General features: G+C 35.7%; 1 protein-coding gene and 1 non-coding gene across 4 annotated transcripts; both read right to left on the bottom strand.

The window, feature by feature from the left end:
- Positions 1-780: 780 nt before the first annotated feature.
- Positions 781-11,530, bottom strand: LOC136226824 (uncharacterized). 3 transcript variants are annotated; one of them, XM_066015483.1, is made up of 14 exons: positions 11,299-11,530; positions 11,035-11,144; positions 9,602-9,665; positions 9,395-9,505; positions 8,757-8,819; positions 5,237-5,306; positions 4,560-4,600; positions 3,488-3,568; positions 3,223-3,258; positions 2,761-2,844; positions 2,226-2,359; positions 1,671-1,759; positions 1,390-1,538; positions 781-1,137 (listed from the first exon to the last, which is right to left on the bottom strand). In XM_066015483.1, the coding sequence occupies exons 1-14, from the start codon at positions 11,407-11,409 to the stop codon at positions 991-993; spliced, it is 1,290 nt and encodes a 429-aa protein (XP_065871555.1). In that variant the 5' UTR covers positions 11,410-11,530; the 3' UTR covers positions 781-990. The 3 variants fall into 3 exon arrangements, with proteins under 3 accessions (XP_065871555.1, XP_065871554.1, XP_065871556.1); XM_066015482.1 differs by having other exon boundaries at positions 781-1,132; XM_066015484.1 differs by lacking the exon at positions 11,299-11,530 and having other exon boundaries at positions 781-1,132; positions 11,039-11,109.
- Positions 11,531-22,875: 11,345 nt separating this feature from the next.
- On the bottom strand, positions 22,876-22,947 carry TRNAW-CCA (transfer RNA tryptophan (anticodon CCA)). The gene has a single exon. It is a non-coding gene; the product is annotated as a tRNA-Trp (tRNA).
- Between the last annotated feature and the right edge of the window lie 2,930 nt (positions 22,948-25,877).

The raw sequence follows: 25,877 nt of genomic DNA, 5'->3' as shown, positions 1-25,877 counted from the left end.
ACCGTTCAGTTAGGTTTTCCTATTAACGTTTTTTATTCTTTTTTTTTTCAATGGTTAAACAAAAGTAACCATTAGCTATAATTTTTATCCAACCCTAAATATTTAAACAATAATATACAAATAATTATTGTATTGAATATTTAAATCATGCAATTTTAATTATTCAAACAAAATCAATTAGAATACAACCTAATTAAAGTTCATATTATAACAGAGAAAAATAAAATAAAGGCCATTAAACATAACCTAATTATATATAACAATTCATCAATTAGTCTATACAATTTCACATTTAAATAATAATATTTTTTTTTAGATTTGATATAATATATATATTATTCTACATTCAAAACCAAAATTGAAAATCGAAGAAAATACTTGTATAAACCAAAACTAAAACAGTCGGTTCAGTTAATTGGTTTTTTTTGTTCAATTTTCCAGTTTCCAATTCGGTTACTAGTTTGATCAGCTTTGTCACCCTTATCTGTCTGTCGACAGCATGTCGACACCCGTGCTTACTGTCTCTATCTGTAGTAGCAGCGGGCCAACCCTGCACTGTCTCTATCTCTAGTAGTGGCGGAGCCAACCCTAGAGCTAGAGAGGCAATTATCTAAGGCCCAACCAGTTAGAGCTGGACAAAAAAAAGTTTTAGCCTCGAACACATCAAAGCGATACTGAGCCTCAACACTTAAAGGTGCCTAGCCCTACCTTTAATTTGTTTTCAATCAATTTTTATGAATTATAATTTAATTCAAAAATTAAGTATTTGAAATCTCAAAAGAAAAGAAAAAAACCTTCCATGGGACACATTTTCACGTTTTGTAGTGTTACCAGTGATCAATTTTACCAGCGATCAAAATCTCAAAGGATCTTCACATTTTCAACCTTCCATGGGATACAATAAATGGTTATCACAGCTTTAATCTCTCTATTCTTCTGCCCATTATGCCCTTGTATTATCCCCTAATTGCCAGCTTCCATGATCAGTGTCTACTGCACAGTAATTTTTGAGCCATGCAGATGCAGATTCAAGGACACGAAGCTCACCCATAAGGAGATATAAAGCCATTTGCTTTCGAAGACTGTATCTTTTACACTCGAAGCTTGAATTAGCATTAGCAGGCCCCAATTCCTGTACTTTACATCAACAAAAGCTTCAAACAACTTGCACGGACACGGACACGGACACAGGAGCGTTATTTCTAAAACATAACCTTCACAAAATAGCCTTCAAACGAAAACGGACACGAAACACATACACGCTACTAAAGAGGAGTGTTCGTGCAACATAGCTCACTTGGGTCTTTAAACAGCAAATTTTCAGTAGTTTTATAACCTAGAGCCTGACATGAACTATGAATTAGAAGAAACTATGCATGAATTCTTTACCTTTATACAGGCAATGTATTCCTGAATAATTTGATCGATTCTTAACAACAAGAACTCGTGTGCTTGGATCTCTCTGCTGCCATTTTTCAGAGCTTGACGAGCCAAACGGCCATCAGTTCGAGCAGCTTCATTGACCAAATTGCTTAGATCTGAATATTCCACTTTACTGATTAGTAAAATGAATAAACAAATTTTACATGAACTGGCTTGGAAAAAATATTACCAATTCTGCAACATATAAGAGTTTCAGACCAGGTGAATCAGTACAATTTGAAACGCACCTTCATAAGAGATGCTAGATAAAACACGTGCAAATGCACGAAGTGACGGTGGCAGACCCTTCCCTTTTCCTGAAGCCGATTTCACTTCCCTGTGTGATGATGAAGTCGTCAGAAAAGGAACTGTACATTCATAACAACTACCTCAAGTCATGCCAGATTGAGCACTAAAGCAACGATTTAAACCTCCAATATTTAAATGAAAAATGCGCCATAAGCATATTAGTGATTATGAATGTAAACAAATTGAAATATAGACAAACTTGCTCATTTTAACTTGGACATAATTTTATAGATTCAAAAGAGGCAAATGTTTAGCACAGATATCATAATCAGGAGCATGTTTATCTAATTGAAACATCACAGTTGCAGGATAAAGAACATATTGCAATAGCTAAAAGCTTTTGCTCAAGACCTTAAGCATTTATACTATTCAATCAAAACTCAAGATTTGCTCTAATTTTGTTGTTTATTCTAACAAAACAATATTGAGATAGCTCCACCAATGATTCAACATAATTTTCAATATCAAATTGTAAAGCGAGCCTGAGTACTGACTTGATTACAAAAGTATTCCATGAAGAGTCTACGCCATTATCATCTTCAACTGTCGGTAAATGATATTTTTGGAGAATTTCCGACTTCATTTCACGCAATAAATCATCATGGGGTATATTAAGCTGTATCTTCACCTAGAAACACCAAAATCATTTGTAAAAGCATACTTACTAATAGGAATACAGGATGAAAAGCACTAATGGAACATGATATTATAGTAATCTCACTAAGATGAAAAGATAGAGTCCTCATTTAAAAATTTCAAAATAAAGATATATACAGCTTTTCAATACTGATTAAGTGAATTTACTGTGAACTATAAATTCCTGAAAAGGTCTGAAACAGAGAACAGCAGTGACAACAGTTACATTCTTAATTAAATATTGAAAGCAGAATATAGACAGCTTTATAATACTGAGTCTGTCAATTATTTACTACAGATATTGAGAATTGAGCCGAAACATCTTTGATGTATGAAAACTCCTTGCAAGATCATACAACTAAGCAGACTTGCAACTTCGGATCCAAGGCTAACCTGGTCATGGATGTTATAAGGTAGTGCAAACCCAAAATCCAGGAGCAAGGTAGCATTTGAAAATTTTCCATACCTAATAAGTACCTGCATGAATGTCTCGAATGAATTTATTTTTATTTTCTTTTAAAAAAAGTATCTTATTCCATATTCATTAACTTAGAATCTTTTCTTTTAGTTCAACTTCCTAATAATTCACAATTTATTACATCTGTAACAAGCACATAGAAGAGATGGGAATCCTCATGTGAGGATTGGGCTAAACGAGGACCTATAGAAAGGATTACCCTAAAGCAATGTACACTGAGCATGCAACTATGTTACTGTAATTTGATCCTAGCTATTTTGCTCAAAAAGTTTAATAATGCGCTTAAAGTGGTTGAGCTTCATAAAAAAGATTATTTTTCACATTTCAGACACAGAAATACTTCATGTGAATGGAGATGAAATATTTCAATCTCTGACCTCTTCGTGAGCTGCATAATCACGGTCAGCAATGACCTGCAAATAAGGATTAGAAGAAATGACACAAGATCAAACTCAGAAGAATTTTTTTTTAAAAAAATAAAATTAATAAAGCTCCCAGATCATATTGTGATTCCAAGAAATAGAAGTGAAAAAAAAGATAGTTTTTTAGTTAAAACAACTCACAAGTGCCATTCTACTATTGCACTCGTGATAATTAGACATAGAAGGAAACATAAATAAGTCACCAAAAGAAAGAGTATACCTCGGAGAATTGTTTCTCTTCATCATTTAATACAACAGCTTTAGAAAACCCATCATGGTTCAGGAAATCTGCAAATGGAATCTACAGAATAACCTAATGATTCAAAGCACTTTAATATGAAAAAATGAACACAGAAGACAAGAATTGTCATCGAATCGGACTCGATTGAATTACACCAAATCCGATACATTAACCTTGTTTGGATCAAATCCCATGCAAGAAAATATTTGAATCTATTTACTAGAATTCAATTCAGTACCAAACCATTTCCTATGTTTGGAAAACATATCTAATATACAAGAATTAGTAATTGAGAAAATATGTCCTTCACAAGCTACTCTTAATTGAATTATCACAAAATTGGGCCATCTTTGCCCTAATTCACACATCACAAGCTACTCTAAAATATGAGAAAATCACTTCTTGTATTTTTTTTTCCAAACATGAAAATTGTGCAAATAGAATTTCAATTGAATTGATTCCACCCAAAATGGGGGTTTCCAGAAACTCTGTAAATGATTTTTGAAGGCTGTTTTGTCCATTAGTCCAGCTGATTTTGAAATACCTGTCCATATCCAAACCCTAATGCATTAAAGATGATCTAGTCCATACTTGTGGCCAAATCTCTTTAAAAATTAACAAAAGTGAAAATAAAATAACAGAATTAAGTTTTATGCATGCCAACTTAATAATATAATCAAAATTAACGAATTGTTATAGGTGCATGTACATGTGAGTAGAGAAGTATAATGTCAGATAATTGATATAACAAATCATGTCCCACTATACCTAAAGAAATGTACATGTACAACCAAGAAAATATAAGACTGAACTGGGAAAACAATCATGACAAATATATTTACATATTCAATTTAAAATAATTGTATTAAATAATTAATATATTAGTATTACCTTCAGGTCAAGATCCATATTTATGCACTCTATTATAGATAATAGTAAAGACACTAGGGTTCTAATTGGACAATTTTATAAATATTTCAAAAATTCAGATGCTCTTACACCAGAATCAATTCAGATAAGGTTTCAATATAATTTCATGATAAGGCATTACCAGAGATACACTTTTTCTGCTTCCCCAAGCTCGAGATTTAACTGTCATATTCACACACATACAAAAAAATATCACCATAGCTTTCTTTTTTTGGTGAACAAGGAAAGCTAAGAAAAAAAAAACAGGAAAAGGGAAAAAAAAAAAGAGCAACAAAGCAGACTACACTAAGTAGCAATTAATCTGGGGAAAGAAGTTCCCAAATAATCTTCCCAAAGGAGATCTTGAATTCCAGGAAACTATCGTTATAGCTTGACATACTCCAAAAGGAGTTAGTGCTAGCACTTAAACAGCAACAGCAAATTAAAACGAAATCAGCTTTCTGATTTTTCTTTTCACAACATACAAATTTAAGTATTTCTGAAGCAATCTATATCATTAGGACCATCATCCAGTCCATTTATACTTTATACAAGATTAGCTGTTTGATTAACTCATAGTATTCAACCCATCATTTATACTTTATACAAGATAGCTGTTTGAGCAACAAAGTTGGAAAAATATTTGCAGATTAGAAAAAACAGTATTGAGTAACCAATTGGGGTTAAAGAGGGAGAAAATCTTTAAAAAGATTTGAATGTTCTTAATGGTAGAAAAAGCTCTTTATGTTCAAAACAGGAATTTAAGTACGAACAACCAGAAACAGAGAATGACCCAAGTTATCAAAAGAAGTTCCTCACCTATAGCATATGCATGCATGAAATCCTGAAATGTGATGCTCCTTGAAATTTGAGGGTAATCCTCAAGAATCTACAAAGGAGAAAATTATTATGACAAAAATACACAAGGAGCATTAACAATCACACGTCTTCATTAGGTACAATTAAGCCTGAATCAGTATGATTTGAAGTTTTAAGGATTTCATCATCTCATATCTTGAAATGGCAAAATATCTTCAAGGATATGAGATACTGACACATATTTCTTCCCATCATACTGATCATAACACCAAACTCCTCTTTCTTTCAAGCTATTATCAAAATATAGGATAATAGCTTGATGCTAACACATCTATTAATCTCTTTCTATCCCCATTTCTTTACTTTTTTCTTGAGATAGTAAGAGCCAAAGAAGTGGAAAGATTAGTATCTTAACTACTCTCCACTTTATCATCTGCAAAAACTTGAGCCAAAATGGGAGCTTTACATGAGATTACTGCTGCTAATATGTTCTCCATTCTAATTTTGGACGGACATGATTAGATCTTTTTAATTTTTCAAGAACTTGTTTGGGATATTATAATTTCTACAAGTCAAAACAGTAAAAAGAAACCCTGATTGTGCAATTCCGTATAAGATTGTTTGTTAATTTAAAAGCCCAGTCTAATGAGTAAATGAACTTAGAAGAAAGATGGCTTATGAAACAGGCAAAAGCTGGTGAAAAGAAGGAAAAAGTGTATAGAAGTTGGATTTACAGTTCACATCTGCAAGACAAAAATTTCAGATTCCAAGCTTGTAAACTAACCAATAAAAAGCAAAATGTACTTACTGGTTCCATTGTAAAGAAATATTTTTCTATTTGAGCTTTTTGTTTGATTGTTTCCTCATAAACGGAGCTTGGAGAAATCATGTCCAACTCACTTTTGCTCCAGAATTTTCAAACAACGAAAAACTATAAAATGCCTAAATACAAATGTGTTTCTGATCAGTTAGAAAGCAACAACACCGAAAGACTAAGCCACTCAAGCTTGAACCTCACAAATGTATTTCTGATCAGTTAGAAAGAAGGGAAAAGTACAAAAATAAACCTTGTGGTTACGCCCATTTTCGAACAACACCCATGTGGTTTAAAAGTTTGCAAAGTGGTACCATGTACTTCATTCCGTTAGCAAACACGTACCAAATTGACTAACGGTGTTAAAAGTCAAAGGAAAAAGAGTTAGTTTGGTCCTTATATTTATTTATTTTTATAAATTGACCTCCTTATTATCTAATTATCACAAACAAACCCCAAAATAAAAAATAAAAATCAAATATACCATCTTCTCCATCTCTCTTTAATTTCTTATTTTTTTCTTCTTTCTCTCTCCTCTCTCTTAATTCCTCTCTCTAAAATTCAATGTGTTGATCAATGATTTTGTGATTAAAAGAAAAACACCATAGTTCCCAAATCCCATTCGGTTATTTAACACTTCCAATAGAAATTAATCCATATGGTACTGTTTGAGTTCACATGGGTTCAAAGCAGGACCTTACTCAATCTCCTTGCTTAAAGAATGGACTGATAAATTTTCAGATGAATTGAAATTCAAGGTTTGGAAGTCCGGCCAAAGCCCCGAAGAAGCAATGTTCCTGAATCCTGACTGATGCTATTCGCCAGTTTTCCCATGGGAAGTAGACAACTTCAAAATTTCTTATAGAAACAAATTATATGCTCACATTTTTAGTCTAGTGCAAAGCTATACCTAGTACAGATGAACCCAAAGTGTGGACATAACCACAGTTACAGGCTCAAGTTTGAGCCTTATAGTATAGTTTTGGGAGCTAGCTACTTCAGTTTAAGTAAGGTCTCAGGTTCGAGTTTTTTATATGACAAAAACAGTTATTTACTTTGAGAGCCTTCCGAGCTCGAATTCAGTAAAAGGATACTGAAATACCAAAAAATTTATGTATACTAGTCTCAGTACGTTTTGAAAACCAAAGTAATTAAAGGAGAAGTTCAACTTTTATTATGTGCTTTTCAATGAGTTTGAGCAATGGTTGAAAGCAGGTTCAAATCATCTATATGATAACATATCAGCACTGGCAAGATTCAACCTTTTTCTTTCTATTATGTTTCTGATGAATATCAAATAGAACATGGTTTGTCATTGATGTTGTTGAGCGAATTCGTTAGCTGGGCAGAGTCCCTTTAAATCGAATGGGATTTGGGAATAATGGTGCTTTTCTTTTAATCAGAAAATCATAGATTATTGATCAACACATTGAATTTTAGAGAGAGAAATTAAGAGAGAGAAGAGAGAAAGAAGAAAAGAAAAATAAAAAATTAAAGAGAGATGGAGAAGATGGTATATTTGATTTTTATTTTTTATTTTGAGGTTTGTTTGTGATAATTAGATAATAAGGAGGTCAATTTATAAAAATAAATAAATATAAGGACCAAACTAACTCTTTTTCCTTTAACTTTTAACACCGTTAGTCAATTTGGTACGTGTTTGCTAACGGAATGAAATACATGGTACCACTTTGCAAACTTTTAAACCACATGGGTGTTGTTCGAAAATGGGCGTAACCACAAGGTTTATTTTTGTACTTTTCCCTAGAAAGAAATAGCACTGAAATAAGCCACTCAAGCTTGAACCTCACAACTTAAGATGCCTGAATATATATTTTTTTTTGAGGGAAAAGTACAAAAGTGACCTCTGTAGTTTTATCAATTTGCAAGTAGAGGAATGTGGTATATTTTTTTTTTTTTGCAAAAGAGTGCATGTGCTTTACATAGTTAACAAAAAAAGAATTTTACTAATATCATTTGCCACCTCATCAAGTTAACATGCCACATCATCAATTCAATATTTCATATGTGCCATGTCAGAAAATTCAACAAGTCAACATTACAAGTCATCGAAGTCAACATGCCACATAATCAATTCAGTATTTCATATGTGCCATGTCAGAAAATTCAACAAGTCAACATTACAAGTCATCGAAGTCAACATGGCACATCATTGAATACTAACACCATTAGTCAATTTTTTTTTTTTTTTTTTTTTTTTTTTTTTTTTTTTGCTGATTGTGTAAAGCACATGCCCCCTCTTACAATAAAAATACCACGTTTCTCTGCTTGCAAATCGATGAAACCACATGGATTATTTTTGTACTTTTCCCTTATTCTTTTATTAAGGGCAATATGACAGGCAAAATTCTTGTTGTTTGACCCAACCTTGAACTTTGAACCATGGCCATGTCAACCTGTTTACCGTTTTGTTTTAAGAAGGTAGAATGATTTTGAATAAAAAAGAAGATTGTCCTACAGATATATAGTAGTTCTTCCAATACAACAGCCCAGGACAGAGCATGTATGAAACCACTGATTGCAACACCAAATGGATCCAAAAGGACCAGAACAGTAAAAATGCATCACTCAAAGTGAAATAGGTATTGTGTAGCAAATGAAAGATGAAACAAAATTTGTAGAGAATTTTAGAATTAATGAAAGAAAAATTCTTTTCATGAAAATGAACAACATTATAACATTCACCGTGCTATGCATTTCTTCAAGCTGAGGAAGACAGCTGATGTAAGGGCCCCATTCAGTTTCCTCCTATTAAGGGAAAGAAGAGGGGAAATAGTCATTAGTAATGCTACTTGCATTAGAATGCAGCATAGTCAATCATGTATCTACTATTTACTGTTAAAATTTTCTGGATAGCAACTAAACCGAGTTGGATAACTTGAAGGCATAGAGAGACACGTGTGAAAAAAAAACCTTTATCTTTGATCCCTCCTCTTTTTGGTTTATGTGTAGCCAAATCAACAAGACAACTTTCAAAAGAGACGAATTTTCTCTGTCAAAGCACAAAGATGACCGGCTTTATGTCCTGACTTAACTTTAGGACTGAGAAAGGAAAGCTCTATATGACATTATTTTTCATGTGCTACTTGACCTTTTTGTTCAATGTCAGATTCACCTCGAGGTTCTATATTGTTATTTTGAGCACTTAAAATAAAAACTATTAAGGGGCCACAAGATCCAAAAGAGCTTCTCAAATTTCAGTGTAACAGCTAAGAAAATACATAAGAACTCTCTTGAAGCATATAAATATATAATGTTAAGATTTGAAAATTATTCTTCAATGAAACATATAATTTCCATATAGAACACGTATTATATTTTACCTTGCAAACTTTCTGCTCAACCAGAAGCACAAGAGCAAGCTTTGCAACACTCCCAATTTTATTGTCTAACAAGACTGAAAGTTTTGGGAGTAGACTATTTGATGCTATTTGCTGCAAATTCGTGTAAATAAAACTTCAACCACTTTATGTTATAGCTTACTACAGTCAAATTACTCTTCCAACAGAAAAAGCAAAATACACCCATACCGCACTATATGGAACCCTCAAGATGCAGTCTCCAGTTTGTATTCTTTCTGAAGCAAATAATGACCTGAATTTATACATATTATAATCAGACCAACAATATATATAATAAGAGAGAGAGAAAGAGAGAAAGAGAGAGAGATGCATCATTGGACACATTTTCACAACAGAAAAATATTTTCCAATGATGGTTGCTAACTTGCTGCTTATCTTAAGCAAACGAGTTTACATCCATAAACTTATAAAGATAAAGAAAATAAAAAATAAAAATCATAAAAAAACAATTAACCCTTGTTTACAAAGTACAAACTAATACAAGCTCTAGTAAAAATAAAATGTATAGACCATACCTCAACTTTCCAAATAATATTTAAATATCACAAGTATTCAACCTGTGTCTCAAAACTCCCCAATTTCTACTCCCTTTTTTTCAGAAAAAAAAAAGCCATTTTGACCAGAATCAGCCCCTGGAAACCTGACATTGGCATCCATGTAATAATGCATACAATGACATGGATGATGTGTTTTGTTATCAAGTTGACTTCTTTTATTACATGTCATCCGAGTTAACATATGGAATCCAAGTCAGCATATGTAGGATTACATAGATACCAACATGGCATTTCCAGCAAGCTGATCATTTGATTCTGGTCAAAACAATTTTTTTCTGGAATGAAATTGAAATTGATAGGTTCCTTTACACATTGAACTTTTACGGCATTTTCAAAACTATCAAGAAAGCTCAGGGACATTATTGCATTTTTTACCCGTAAAAGCTGCAGCTACTCCTAAAATATAGGAACACACCTAATAAGCTATTTAAGGGAGGACACATTTGTGTACGCACAATCATAACAGTCTTACGTGCCATATTACCAACATGGCATTTCGAGCAAGTTGATCATCTGATTCTGGTCAAAACAGCTTTTTCTGGAATGAAACTGAAATTGATAGCTTCGTTTACACATTAAAATTTTGGGGCATTTTCAAAACTTTCGAGAAAGTTCAGGGACATTAGTGCACTTTCACCCGTAAAAGCTCCAGATACTTCTAAAATATAGGAATACACCCAGGTAGAAGGATACATTTGTTTGTTGTAAGGCACAATCATAACAACCTTATGTGCCAAACAGCTACCAGATAAAAATGGCACACCCACAACAAAGAGATGCCAGGCCAAAATATCCAGGCATTTCTTTACACATAGCAGGGGCAGTTAGAAACACTTTCCTGTGAAACTCAAATGGTGGTGGTGGGCATAAACATTCCGTTTTGAGAAATTCGATGTATATGAAGGTACTTAATTGCTTACGTTAATAATACTATCCAACCATTGATATGAAGCCACACATTCATCATCAAATTTACAGAATTTGGTAAAAATTCAGACAAATTGCAGTTGATAATTCCATAACTCGGAAAAGAAAAGAAAAAACCTGCCATGTGGGGATTTCCCAATGTATAGCTTGGATGAAACTGCAACACCCGCTTTCCTCTCCAACCAAGGCAAAAAATCTTCAGTTTCCTCGTCGAAATGACTCAAGACCTGTCAGGATAAAGCAACAAGCCGATTAAAATTGCAAATTATGTTGAAAAAATCCCGCAATATAAACAATTAGCGGATATCTTCACATAATAATAATGATTAGTAACAGGATATGCTTTGAAATGACAAAATTGAAAGTGAAAGTGTACGTCACCTGCGGTTGAGAAATGGAGGAGAAATTTGGGGAAACGGAGAAACGATGAGAGATGACGAGGAAGCGGCGTAGAGAGCAACATGGTTGTAGGATGGCAGCACGCAGTAGCATTTGAATAAAACCAAGGCAAAAAGTGCAAGTGGTCGAGCTCGAGCTCAGCACGCACTAGCCTAGCAATGGGTGCTGCTGAAATCCAACAGTGACATGCTTGCTTGCCATCTTTGGAAAGTCTTTCATCGCTTAATAAACAGTTGACCCCTGAACTTATACAAAAAATAAAAATAAAAATAAAAAAAAATAAAAAAAATAAAAAATAAAAAAAATTGACTGGTACTCTAAACTTACGAAATATGTCCTTAAAAATATTACGATTAAGTCCTAAATCTATAAAAACCTCACCAAAATATATAAAACCAAAATATATAAAACAAAAAGTTAATTTGTAACACGCTGGTCCAATATCATGTAGATATTGTCCAGTCTGGTCCAATTTCAACACATTGGGCCTCACGGCTTCAAAACGCGTTTGTATGTATTGGATTCACATTTTACTAATAAGCCACAATCACTCCCTCTCCATTTCCGATGTGGGATTCAGTTCCCAATCACTCCCTCTCCATTTCCGATGTGGGATTCAGTTCATTCCTGCCCTCATCGTCATCCCTTAGGGCCGCTCCTTGCTCAGACCTTCTACCCCGGCGCCACTCTCTCCGGACCGGCACTCCCTCTCCATTTCCGATGTGGGATTCAGTTCCCAATCACTCCCTCTCCATTTCCGATGTGGGATTCAGTTCATTCCTGCCCTCATCGTCATCCCTTAGGGCCGCTCCTTGCTCAGGCCTTCTACCCCGGCGCCACTCTCTCCGGACCGGGTCGTTACAAGCCCACCAGCTTCCGCCTGGTTCGTCCCCGAACCACACATCGTACGTGGAGAGTCGGCTCTGATACCAATTGTAACACCCTGGTCCAATACCATGTAAATATTGTCCGCTCTGGCCCAATTCCAACACATTGGGCCTCACGGCTTTAAAACGCGTCTGCATGTATTGGATTCACATTTTACTAATAAGCCCCAATCACTCCCTCTCCATTTCCGATGTGGGATTCAGTTCCCAATCACTCCCTCTCCATTTCGGATGTGGGATTCAGTTCATTCCTGCCCCCATCGCCATCCCTTAGGGCCGCTCCTTGCTCATGCCTTCTACCCCGACGCCACCCTCTCCAGACCGGGTCGTTACATAATTTATTTTAAAGGTTTATAATTATAAATTATGGCTTTTATTTTTTAAGTTTTAATTTTTTTTTATAAATTGCAATGCATATCGCTTAAAAAAAAGTTCATGTGTCAAATGGATGATGGTAAGCAGTTCAGGGGTCATAGGTCACTTTAAACAAATTAAAATTAAGATAACCAATAAATTATTTTAAGCAAGTTGAACCTTAGGGGTCTCCGAGATGTGATTTTCTGCTGTCTTTGGTCACGTTCAACCTGCACACACACATCAAACTCCAAAAATCATTAGTCCAGATGCTATATTGACCTACCAGTCTTTAGATTCGAATAAAAACTCCTTTTGGTGTGACTTTTGGTGGATCAATTCGCCGAAATAAATAAGATGAAGTTCAAGTGTGTGCTGTTTTGGCGATATTTTGCCTAAAAACACCCAGAAATGCCTAATAACTACAAAAAGTAATAAAATGAGTGCGAAAAACTAAATGAAAGATATAAATGCATACAAGTGCGAGAAATGTTCGCTTATTTACCAAAAACTAATTAAAACTACCTTAAAAAACGTACCTAAAGATAGGGGGTTTTGACCCTATCACATTCGCGAACATTCTTTTAGAACAATTCTCATTTTTGTTGAAGAAAAAGCCTTCTCGAAGGCTGGTTTCAGCCCGTAAGGTGACTACTCACTCATGCTCATATTCAACTCACAAAAGATATTTTTAGAAAACAAGAGATAAAATGATAACTGGATAGATAATAGATCAACCAGTGATCTAGATAATAATTCAAAGATACAATCTGATATCCATAGCATCCTAGCAAGGAGCTATAAATAGAGTACTAGAAAGCATTAAAATAAAGATAATAAAACAACAACTTAAAAGTCAGTAACGGTAGAACAGTTTAGGACAAGACAAAGCAGTCCACGAAGTAGGACAAGCACAAGTAGACAACAAACTACTCACAAACAAACAAATTGTTCAACTTCCCATGTGTCACAAAAGGACAACATGCAAATAACTATTGTTTTAACTTTATTACGGTCATCATTAGAATTCAAGATTTCTTCTCCTCATGCAGCTGCATCACGTGACCTCTCTTTCTCTCTCCTAGTTTGACTGTTCTTGACTCCACTTGAGAAGAATCAGACACAAAAGAGAACAACTAAATAAGGCAATTTATAAGAATTATGGATAGTATTTGGCTCTTTTGGGTTCTAATTTGAGTCTAAATCCCGTAAAAATTCAGGTATAAATTGCACTTATCAAGCTCCAACTCCCTCATAAGGTACACAATATACAATACCCTTGGTAATTCAAAATCTATATTTTTACTCCATTCTTTAGATCAGAAACTAATTTGGGGTCGGGAATCTGGGCAAGCTTGCTTTATTTTGCACGAAGACTTCTCTACAAATTTGCACTCAGTTACCACCATGCTGCTCTGGTCAAGAACACAATCTGAATCCTTATATACCTACTTCTGAATCTTTTAACAAACAAAATTTTCTACCATGTTATCATGACAAAGTTTCTTCAGGGGTGTGGGGCGCTTGCAATGTTCAAACCGAGTACCTAGGGAGCCCTAAGGTTCCCTGTCAGCTATAGCTTGGTTTTTGCATCATCAGACAAAAGATCCAAGTTAACGTTAACATCATTATAATCTTTAGAAACTTAATGGGCTTTTGTGTATCGTGAGTAAATATCTTCTTTTATATCGAGTAATTACTTCTACTTTCTTTGACACAACCTCTAACGAGTTATCATTTCACACTCGTAAAGAAATCAATAGCCTCTTTGTCAGAATCACTGGTTCACAAGATGTTTAAAGAAGGTGATAATATTGACATTTCATCAAGGGATACTTTATTAGTATGTTTCTCAGATGGAGTGTTTTCGTTCAAAATGAATCAGGAAAATGATAAATAACAACAAAAGGGAAGGAAATAGAGAAATAACTAACCTGATAATCAAATTTTCTTCTCTTCGTCAAACTAAAGGAATGAATGATGTTTTCTACAATATTTACAGTAAACTCCAAGTGAATGTGACACGGTTCCTAGAACTAGACATGAGTCTATATACCTTTTGAAAACTTAAAACAACAGTCAATTATTACACAATGTAGTTTAATTTAATCTTAGGATCAATGTAAAGTCAGAATAATTAATATCCTTTCTTGTCAATGCTCAATTAACAGAAGGGAGGGGAGCATCTGCTTTAGACAAGCCCAACAATAGCCCAAAGTACCTTAAAGACCCATTTTAACAAAAGGATGCCAAGCTAAACTGCCTCCAAAAGGGCAAACTAGTTTTTTTTAACACCACCAGAACATATATAAAGTGTAGAACAGTAAATATAACTCAAGCTTCTCATTATGACTTGTATTATCTCTCTTTTTTATTTATTTCGTTAACTTTAACATCAGAGTGTACATTGATATAATATCCCAATAAATCTTATTTAGTTTCTAGAATTATAAATTTTTAGAATTGAATTGGAACAGTTAATTATGACTTGTAATTAGTTTTTAGAGAATTTAAAAGATATTAAAAGAGGAAGGGCTAATCTGAAATTTGACCACCATTAAAGAAATAAGTCTGCACCGGTACGCATCATCTGCTTCCTTTGCCTTTCAAGTTCCATTTTTGTTCTCCATTCTTCTCTAACCTTAATCTTCTTCAATTGTTCACTGTTCTTTTGCGTTCTGTATACCGAAATGAAGCTCTCAACTCCATCTACAAGTACATGTAAGTTTTATTGTGGGATTTTGACTTTTAAAAATCGTTTAGAGAGAGTTTATCACTTTTGTTATTCTCTCTGTTTCTCTACCATATGTTCATTTTTTTGCAATTATAACACAAAAAATGGACTCAGTGTGATCGATTTACCTATGGATACTCTAGTTTTTGATGCATGCAAGGAATTTTGAGGGGTAATCGGAACTACACCGGGAAAAATTAAGAAATCTACCAAAGTTCAGTTTTCCGGTCGAGTTTGGGTGTTTTGAGAGTGGTTATAGACTGATGGAATCATAAGAAACAAAGAGGTACAATTAGTAACCAACTTTAATTTTTCTAGTAGGCGGATCCGACCATCGATGATATTTTCTAATGACATACGAAATTAGTGCAGAACAAAATATTGTGTTAATTTCAGAATATTTGAAACAATATTAATTCTTAGACCTTGACCAAATTTCTTACCGTTTAGTCTCTATAAATTACTAAAATATAATCATTGTAAGGAAAATAATTAAGTTAAATATAATTTTTGGATCCTCGTTAAAAAAATTCAGAATATATAAGTTTAAAATAATACTTAATTAATTAATTATGCTCTTAGACTTATTGAGTATTTAGTTTGATCGGGATATATATTATGAATATGAATTATAAATATAAATGTTTATATGTTGTTTGAAGATGAGTCATTTTGGAAGTAAAACATTGGAATTATTGACAGTTATGGAATTGATGGATGATTGATGTCTAACCGGGTTGATAAATTGCAGTCTATGGAGTCCCGGTTTGGACTTTTGATATTTTGAATATAGAAGTGTATTTTATTACAGGGTTGACCCTAGTTATTACTAGGAGGACGTTCGTTTACAAAGGAGACTCTACCGAATTTTCAGTGGAAATTCTGTAAAACGTGACGAAATAAATTTCGATATTTTCCTAAACTTATATAAATTCTAAAAATAATATTATTGTTGAAACACCTTTCCACATGATTTTGATTTGACAAAATTATTTAAGTAAAATTAAATATATTCTAAACACACTAAGTTTAAATGCTTTGATTTATAATACTAATGTGTTTGTTCAATGTTAAGTTATATTGCTTATAAGACATAAAGACTAAAAGGCTTTAAGCCCAATACGGAAGTCAAAGCCTAAGTCAAACAGATCAAGACCACTTGGTCCGCGTGTGCAAAACGCTGCCGTTGTGTACAAAACGCAGCTCAACGAGAGAAGGTTCGAGAAGACCTTCGTTGAACAACTTCGGAACGAAGCTGCTGAGTTGTATCGACAAAGAGTACAAGACAGCAGCTGAGCAAGAACAACTTCCAGACAAAGTATTTCTACTTTGGGTAAAGTTCAGAAGACACAGAAAGCTGTCTAGTTGACCTTACCATAAATGGAGAGACATTCTGCCGGACTGACTAAAAGCTGCTCAGCACTGACCGAAGACAGAAGATACTTGAATCTGATTGGCCGAGAGCACTGAGCAGGACTGAGTGACAACGACAGGAAGCCGTTTCCCTCCAACGGTTATTTCAAAATTCGAAATAACTGATGCCTCAGACGTCTCTATAAATAGGGCCTTTCAGTTGCTTCATAAAACACAGAACTTTATCAAGCCATTACGCTGACCAAAATTCTACTCAAAGTTCTGTGAGAAAGCAAAGCAAATACTTACACCAAATTATATATCTTTCGTGTAAAAGTCTAGAGTGATTATTCAATCATCTAAGGTGTCTTAGCAATTGTTGTTTAGGACAAATCTTTATCATTTCTAGAGATTAGAAATGAGAGGCTGAGTACTCGGTTATAGTACTCAGCGAGAGATTAGGAGTGAGTGGAGGTATAGAGGAAGGTACTCTTGTTATAGGTGGGGATCGCTTGTGTAATAGATTTTAAAAGAATATCACGACCAGCACAAGATAAAAACTTGGTCCCCCAACTATTAAACCGTTTTCTCAGACGCTCCTTTAGAAAACTGAAAATAGCCGCTTTGGACTGCCTTATCAGAGAAGGCAAACCCAAATATTTACCAGTGTCAAGAGGAAGACTTACATTCAGAAGTGCTTTAATCTCTAATCGCAGATCTTCATTAACATTGGGACTAAAGAATATTCCTGACTTTTGTAAATTGATTGCTTGCCCAGAAGTCACTTCATATCTCCTAAGAATGTCCATGACCACTTTAGTCTCATCAATACTAGCATTAAAGAACAAAAAAGAATCATCAGCAAATAGCAGGTGGGACACAGACGGAGCTCTTCTATGAATACTACAGCCATGAATCAAACCATCTGATTCAGCACGATAAAGTTGTTTGGAGAAGACCTCAGCACAAAGAATAAACAAGTAAGGAGATAAAGGATCCCCTTGTCTTAAGCCTCTACTAGGAATAATTGGTCTAAGCAACTCCCCATTCACAGCAATTGAGTATGAAACAGTAGTGACACAAAGCATTAACCAAGAGATCCACTACGAATGAAAGCCTAGATGAGCCAAAACAGCTTGTAAAAAACCCCATTCAACTCTATCATAAGCTTTGCTGATGTCAATTTTAAGGGCCACATTGCCAACTCTACCCCTATTCCGGCGTTTCATAAAATGTATAGACTCAAATGCAACTAACACATTGTCAATGATAGAACTACCAGGAACAAAAGCAGACTGACTTTCGGATATAATATCAGGAAGGACAACTTTAAGCTGGTTCGCCAAAACCTTAGCAATAATTTTGTAGAGTACATTGCATAAGGCAATTGGCCTCAGATCCTTTACCCATTCCGGATTTTCACATTTAGGAATCAAGGTAATAATGGTATCGCTAAGATTAGCCGGAAATTCCCCTCTATTTAACCAACCAGAACAAGCATGAAAAAACATCATCACCTAACAAATTCCAAAAGTGTTGATAAAAACCTGGATTTAGACCATCAGGTCCAGGAGCTTTATCCGTCTGCATTTGAAAAACAACACTTTTGAACTCATCAACAGAAAACGGAGCAATTAGAATAGCATTCATATCAGCAGTAACCACTTCAGCAAGAACAGAAACCGTAGAGAAATCAGAGTTACCGCTGGGAGCAAAAACCTTAGTGAAATAATCTTTTAAAGTTGAACCCAAGCTAAACTGACCTTCCACCATTACCCCATCCTCACCACGAATTCGGCTAATTCTATTATGATTTAATCTGCCTCGCATACAAGCTTGAAAAAATTTAGAATTACAATCTCCCCCTTTGAGCCAAAAATCTTTAGACTTTTGTTGTAGGGAGACCTCCTCTTGATATAATAAATCATCCCAACATCTTTTTAGTATCCAGAAAACGGGTGACATCAGACGCATCAGTACTACCTCTAAGCCGTTCTAAAATACTTTTACAATTTGCAATCTTCCTTGTAAAACAGCTTCTAAAATTGCGGCCCCATTGATCCATAGATAACGAAACAGCCGCTAAACGAGAAACCATATTAGCACCTCTACCCACATTCCAATGTCGACGCACAATATCCTCGAAACCATCTTCCAAAAGCCAACTCATATCAAACCTGAACAGGTGTTTCCGTCTGTGACAAGACCTAACCGAAAAATCCAACAAGAGAGGAGAATGGTCAGAATAAGATGCCACTAAATTTGATAGTCTATGATTCTCAAACCTCAATAACCAGCTGTCGGAACAAAAAGCCCTGTCAAGCTTCTCCCTCACCCAGCCGTTAGTCCCCCTACCACGTTCCCAAGTAAATTTATCACCCAGCAACACTAATTCACGCAAGTTACAGTTGGAAATAGCTTCAGAAAATTTAGTAATTAAGGATTGTGGATAAATAGGCCCTCCAAGCTTCTCAGACTGATCCAATAGGCAATTAAAATTGCCAATAAACAAAGTCGGCAGAATAGACGTTGAGGCAATTTGCTGAAGTAAAGACCAAGAGAGAAACTGCTCAAAACGGTTAGCATACCCATAAAAACACACCAAACGCCAATCCCCAGAACTATCAGTTATACGAAGCTCAATATGGTGATCCGAGTAACTGACAATTTCCACCCCTGCTTCATTCATCCATAACACCGCCAAACCACCACTATGACCAAAACTATTAACCGAGAAACAATTGCTGAAATTCAACCGTTTCCTAACCATCTCAATACGCCTATCATCACATAAAGTTTCAATCAAAAAAACCACTCCGGGGGAATGATCTTTCACAAGCTCAGTAAGACTACGAATTGCACGGGTATTCCCTAAACCCCTGCAATTCCAACTAAGACATCTCATTTGGACCGGCGGACCTGGGCTGCAGGTCTCGCCGATTCAGGAATAGAGGAAGATTCAATATCATGTTGTGAATTAGAATTTTCCTTGATGCTTAAACTGTGCTCTGACCCCGACTTCAAAACACTACCCTCTTCATTGCCAGATGTAGGTTCTTTATCACTCCTAAAATCTTTAGCCCTTCGACGCTTACGATCTTCTTGAAGATTTAACCCTTCTTCTTCATTAGGAACCATCTCAACATCACCTCCCTGTGCGTCAATACCTCCAATAGCATCAGTTGAATGAGATGAAAGAACCTTACTATTAGGGGAAGACCATGAATTAATAATACCCCAATTACTACCTCCCAAACTGCCTCCGCCAGGCGCCCGTAACCATTTGGATCCACCCTGATCCCCACCCCTGTGAATCGGTGCTTTAAGCCATTCCCCCCACTCTTTCTTTATTTCAGATGAATGGGCTTCAAATAAACGTTCACAGAAACGATCCGGATGACCAATCAAACCACAAATGTAGCAGAAAATCCCAAGTCTTTCATATTTAAAGTGAACAAAAGTCCAATCTCCTTGAGCTTTCCTGATTTTTTTGAATCTTTTTAACGGTTTCTGAGTGTCAATCAAAACACGGATCCTCATATATTGTCGATAAACACCAATGCTATTATTGGGGTCGTACTCCCGGAAACAACCAATGAAATTACCCAATTGCTTCCCCACCGCTTCTGACATAGCCCCAATTGATAAATCATACACCTGAATCCATATTTCCAAACAACTAAGATCAACCAATTTAGGATTAGAGTCTACCTCCCAGTAGTTTAGTACTAAGGCGTAATTGTCGAAAGACCAAGGACCACCAGCAAGAACTCTATCACGATCAACTAGATGAAAAAACTCAAAAGAGTACAGATTGGTGTCGATTTCTTGAATTGAAATTCCTCTGCCATGCCTCCACAAATTTGAAAGTTTGATTTTCATCGCTGGGAAATTGATATGTTTATCCGATACGAACTGCCCTACAAGGCACAAACCCTTTTCCGTTTTTCCCCTTCAATTGGGGTCAGCCCTAAATCGAGCCCTTCCTCCTCTTCATCCCTGATATGTAACCCAGACAAAACAGATTCCATGGATAAATCAGAAAAAGAAGGCCTGTGAAAAACAGAACTGAAATTGACGCCGACAATAAAAGACTCGGAAGAAGAACCCCGCAAATCGCAGCAGAGAGAGACAAGGAGGAGAAAAACCAGGCCACTAAAAACCCTCACAAAGAATCGCCAGAGAATCGCGCCTCCCCACAGATAGGAAGGATGAACGATGAGAAGAAAAACAGATTTAAAAACCTAGGTCACAGAAAACAACTCTCACCAATGGAAGAGACAGAGCAAACTTTCACTAAGGAAGAGACCACTGAACTTTATCCATTTTTTATTTATTTATTAATGTTGCATTATATAATGAGTTTTTTTTTCTTTTAACTAAAAAATGTATAAGTTTTTATATATATATATATATATAAAATGACTTTTGTATTAAAAAGAGGTTAAAGAATAATCATTCTAAATACAAGATAGAATTTTCAAATAAGGACGGAATAAAAAGCTCATATGCTGTGAGCTGGTGAGCCGGAAGATTTATCGTTATTTACAGCTCAGAAGATTTATAGTTATTTCTTCATGTACCATTTCAAAATAAGAAAATGACCTAGAGACATTTAGAATATTTCCGACCAACACAACCATATTCTTCAAGGAAATATGATATGCTAAAAAGATCGCATGACATAGAATAAATTGACATATTTCAAGTTATTCCATTTATCCGTTATATATTTAAGTTTCAAGTTGATAAAAAAATAACAAACTAAAATTGTTATTTTAACATTCCAACAAAAGAAAAAAAAAACAAACATCAATTTCATGATACATTAAACCACATGATTTTTTTCTGTAATTTATCTTAATAATAATAACAAGAGTAAAAGGTCCAAATTTACTCACATTATATTTGGAGTAGTACATATTTACCCTTAATATATGAAATGATAAATTTTGCTTTCAACCTTTTCAAATAAAATAAATTTTACCTCTATTTAACAAAACAATTAAAGTTGACGAATACAATGTATGTAGACGGTAATATACGCGATTAAGGCTACTGAGGCCAGGCAATGGTTTCCACTCTGGATAGAGTATGACTCCTTGGTTACAGTGAACCTTTTGAAGGAAAAACGGAAAGAAGTTCCATGGAAGTTCATGCTTGATTGGTTGCACTGTTTGGATATTCTTAACACCATAACTGTATTCATCTCTCATGTTTTCAGGAAGGAGAATACAGTTGCAGATTGCCTCTCCCGCACAGGTACGACTGCCTCAATGGATCAGTGGTGGGATGGGTATCCCCCTTTTTGTTCTCAGTTCGTATTTTATGATGCTAATATAACTGTTTATAGAAGATTTAACTAGTCTTCTAGCCTGGGACATAGAGTCTATTGAAAGGTTCTCTTTTGATTCTGGTTGTCCTCCCCGCAATCGAATCACTTTTTCGAGAAATACGAGACATCTAAGTCCTTTTCTATTCATTTATTTTATTTTTTTTTATTTTTTCAATTTTTGTATTCTTTTCTTTTTATATTAATAAATTTAGTTGCATGGAGTTGATTTACTTTGTCTTATACCAATTTAGTTGGAATAAGTCGAGTTTCCCCCAACTTCCTGTTTTTACTTAAAAAAAAAAAAAGATGAATATAATGTATCAATGTGCTTATTGTTTACATACAGCTTATGGAGCATATTGAATAAATGAATACATCAATAGTATCTAAAGGTAATTTAATAGTGTTTTTAACATAGAGATAATGTACTAAATAGCTTTAATGTTTTTGCGAATAACCAATTTAATTTTTAACGTATAGAATTTCAGTCACAATTTTTTTTACAAATTGTACAATTAAAGCTCTTAGATAAACCAACATGTATTATTTAATATATAATAGCTGAAATAAGTAAATAATTTTACTAATTTTTATTTATAAAATTTTTGATTTTATGATTTTGAAACCTAATCTTCTTTTAGGTATTGTTTTTCTTCTTTTTCAAATTATTTCATTAAGGAAAATAGAAAGCGTTTTTCTATGAGATTTTTATTGTATTGTGTATTTTTAAAAGATAGATAGCCAACATGTATTATTTAATATATATAATAGCTAAAATAAGTAAATAATTGTACTATTTCAGGAAAAAAAGAGTAAATAATTGTACTAATTTTTATTTATAAAATTTTGAAACGGTTTTTATGAGATTCTGATTGTATTGTGCATTTTTAAAAAGTTGGACCTGACGTGAATCGAACACGCAACCTTCTGATCTGGAGTCAGACGCGCTACAATTGCACCACAGATCCTAATTGTTGTAAACTCAAGGTTAATGACTTAAGAATAATGTTTAATCAACTAATGCATTGTCTCGGTGGAGTGTAATTAAAGTAAGGTAATGTAAGATGAAGTAAGGCTCTGTTCTTTATTACTGAAAAAAACTGAACTGAACTGAACTGAACTGAATGCTACTGAACTGAACTGAACTGAACTGAACTGAATGATACTGAATACTGAACTGAACTGAATTTAACTGAATGCTACTGAACTTAACTGAATGATACCGAACTTAACCGAATTTAATCGAACGTAACAATAATGATGATATTAGACTTTAAAATAATTTAATGATAATATTGGACATTAATAAGCTTATAATAATAATAATAATAATAATAATAATAATAATATGATGATCCGTGAAACCAAACCGGGCCGAATCATAAACACGGGCCCAACCTATATTTAGGCCCATGGTTCAAGATCAAACGGGCTCCGAATAAAGGAAGCGGGTAAAATGAGTAACCGCCCCGAAATCCTAAACGGAGCATTAAACCTCCCAAACCTCCCACTCAAAACAAACGAGACCACGTTTGTAGCCACGTAAGGGACGTGGTCTGGAAAGAGTAACCGCCCCCGACGGTTACCTAGGAACACTTATAAAAAGGACATAGAAGCAAATGGGAAGGTACATTTTTTTCACATCTTTTCCCCACAATACCAGTATCAATTTACCAACCTTCCCATAAAACTGACTTGATCGTCGGAGAGTTTTTCCGGAGATCCTGTCTCCGGTTCTGTTTTGCAGGTAACCGCGGCGAAGATCATCAAATCGAATCTAGCAAGTTATCATTGGTGCGGTGAGCGTGGACCTTTTTTACCAACATTTGGTTAAAGGTACCCTAAGAACATGTCAGAACCATCACGAACGGCCAGAGTTACAACTAGATCAGCTAGTACGAACTCAAGAGGTCCACGGCAGCCTGCGAGTACACAGCCTGTGGTACCCAGCTCGTCGAATCCTTCAGGGCAGTTGAGTCCCTTATTGGAGGTCCAAGTGCAAACTGAGATGGAGATGTCTAATAGCGATTTTGTACAAATGGCAGGACAGGTCTTGGCTTCGAATATGAGCCAAGCGGCTGGGGATCGAATGATTAGTTTGTTAACTGCAATCGCTGAACATAATACCGCCGTAACGACTGCCCCTCAAGAGCCTGTTGTCATCTCCACACAACAACCAACTATTCCTGCCATATCTCCGCTTCCACAGCCATCTCGAGAGCCAAATCGGATGAGTCAGAGTAGTCGCATGACACCACATAGCCATCCAGACCACTACTCACACCAAGATCCTATTATGACGATCCATCCGACCTGGCAGTCATCCCAACCAATGTCAGGAATGCAAGGAATTCTTCCGCTACGACAAACGGAACCCTTTGACCACGAACATTCAGGGTCGATGACGTCTGGAGGGAATATGTCTGGGCGGGAGCATACTTGGAATTTTGATCCTATAACTGGACAGCGGTTAGCCCCACGGCGAGAACAAGTGACGACATGGTATGGCGGGTGGACGTCACCCAGAATTCATCAGCAACGGATGGAAGAAGTTCGGCGGGAACCCAATACTGAATTGGAAGATCAACTGCGAAGCATGATGGAGCGGATGGGATACACAACTAGGGCAAGAGCAGCGGTGCAGAGTGATTCACCTTTTGCCCCATCATTGCGAGAATTTATTCCAGATCACAGAATAAAAGCACCGACGATACCTAAATATTATGGGGATCCAAATTCTGACCCTGAGGCGCATGTCAGAAACTATAGAGAGTTGATGGATGTTGCAGGAGCAAGCGAAAGCATAATTTGTCGATTGTTCTCGACCACTTTGGGAGGAGCAGCATCCGATTGGTTTCGGTCCCTACCAACTGAATCTATTCACAACTGGAATCAATACAGTCGTGATTTCTGTGCAAAGTTCGTGGGCTGTAAGGCAGCGGATGTGACGAATAGGCAGCTGAAGGAGATCAAACAGAGAAACTATAATTCCCTAAGGGAATTTGTAGTCGCATTCAATGATATTCTGGTGCGGTTACAGAACCCAGATATCGTGAGCATTCGCAACATCATGGCGGATGGAACCACAGATTGGAGCATGCGGGAGGAAATCATCTGCAATAAACCACGCACAGTGGCTGAACTCATGAAGATAGCAAAAGAATTCATGGAAGTGGACGATGTTAACAGGGAGCATAGAGCTCAAACCCGGCGAGAAAGAGATGCGGCTAGATCCACCTCGGACAATCGCCGCCATCAAGGCCAAGCATATTCTAAGGGTAATCTGGTTCGAAAAAGCGATCGTTCCTTTAAAGGGGGGGGGGGATATCAAACACCATTGAACACGACTCGTCATGAGGTGTTACTTTGGATTGAGAAAAACCCTCTGAAAAAGGATGTGCAGTTTCCTGAGGTGAAAGGTCGAACCAATTTGGGGCGATATCCTAACAAATATTGCAGGTTCCACAGATTGAACGGCCATGACACGAACGATTGCTATGAATTGAAGAGGGAGATTGAAAAGCTGATTGAGAGGGGAAAACTGAGTCAATTCATTAGAAAAGAAACGATTGATGAGAAAGCAACGCTCCCGCATGAGGTAGAAGCAAGGCCAGAAAAAAAGCAGAAAAAGGGGTGATTAACGTGATAGCAGGCGGGATCTATGAGCCTCCAACAAAAAGGGCTCGCCGTGAACAGCGAAAAAGCAACACGCGTAGGGGGATGCCCTCAACTACTCATTTGTGCGAATCACGGAGCCGCATGCGGATGCTTTGGTGATTACGATGGCCATTGAAGGATGGGACGTTAAGCGGGTCCTTATTGATACAGGCAGTTCTTGCAATGTCATTACTCGAACTGCATTCAACAAATTGGGAATTGACGACGAGCGAGTGGAACA

Source organism: Euphorbia lathyris, chromosome 4 (assembly GCF_963576675.1).
Source record: "Euphorbia lathyris chromosome 4, ddEupLath1.1, whole genome shotgun sequence".
Taxonomy (NCBI): Eukaryota; Viridiplantae; Streptophyta; class Magnoliopsida; order Malpighiales; family Euphorbiaceae; genus Euphorbia; species Euphorbia lathyris.
The sequence above is the reverse complement of the archived record's forward strand: the minus strand, read 5'-3'. Positions and strand labels throughout refer to the sequence as shown.

Bases quoted from the DNA above. Each gene is read 5' to 3' on its own strand.
- LOC136226824 (XM_066015482.1), bottom strand. From the start codon at position 11,409: ATGCTACTGCGTGCTGCCATCCTACAACCATGTTGCTCTCTACGCCGC. The intron at 9,506-9,601 runs GTATGGGTGTAT...ACGAATTTGCAG, and splicing joins TGAGGGTTCCATATAGTGCG to CAAATAGCATCAAATAGTCT. The intron at 3,259-3,487 runs GTATACTCTTTC...CCTTATTTGCAG, and splicing joins AAGAGAAACAATTCTCCGAG to GTCATTGCTGACCGTGATTA.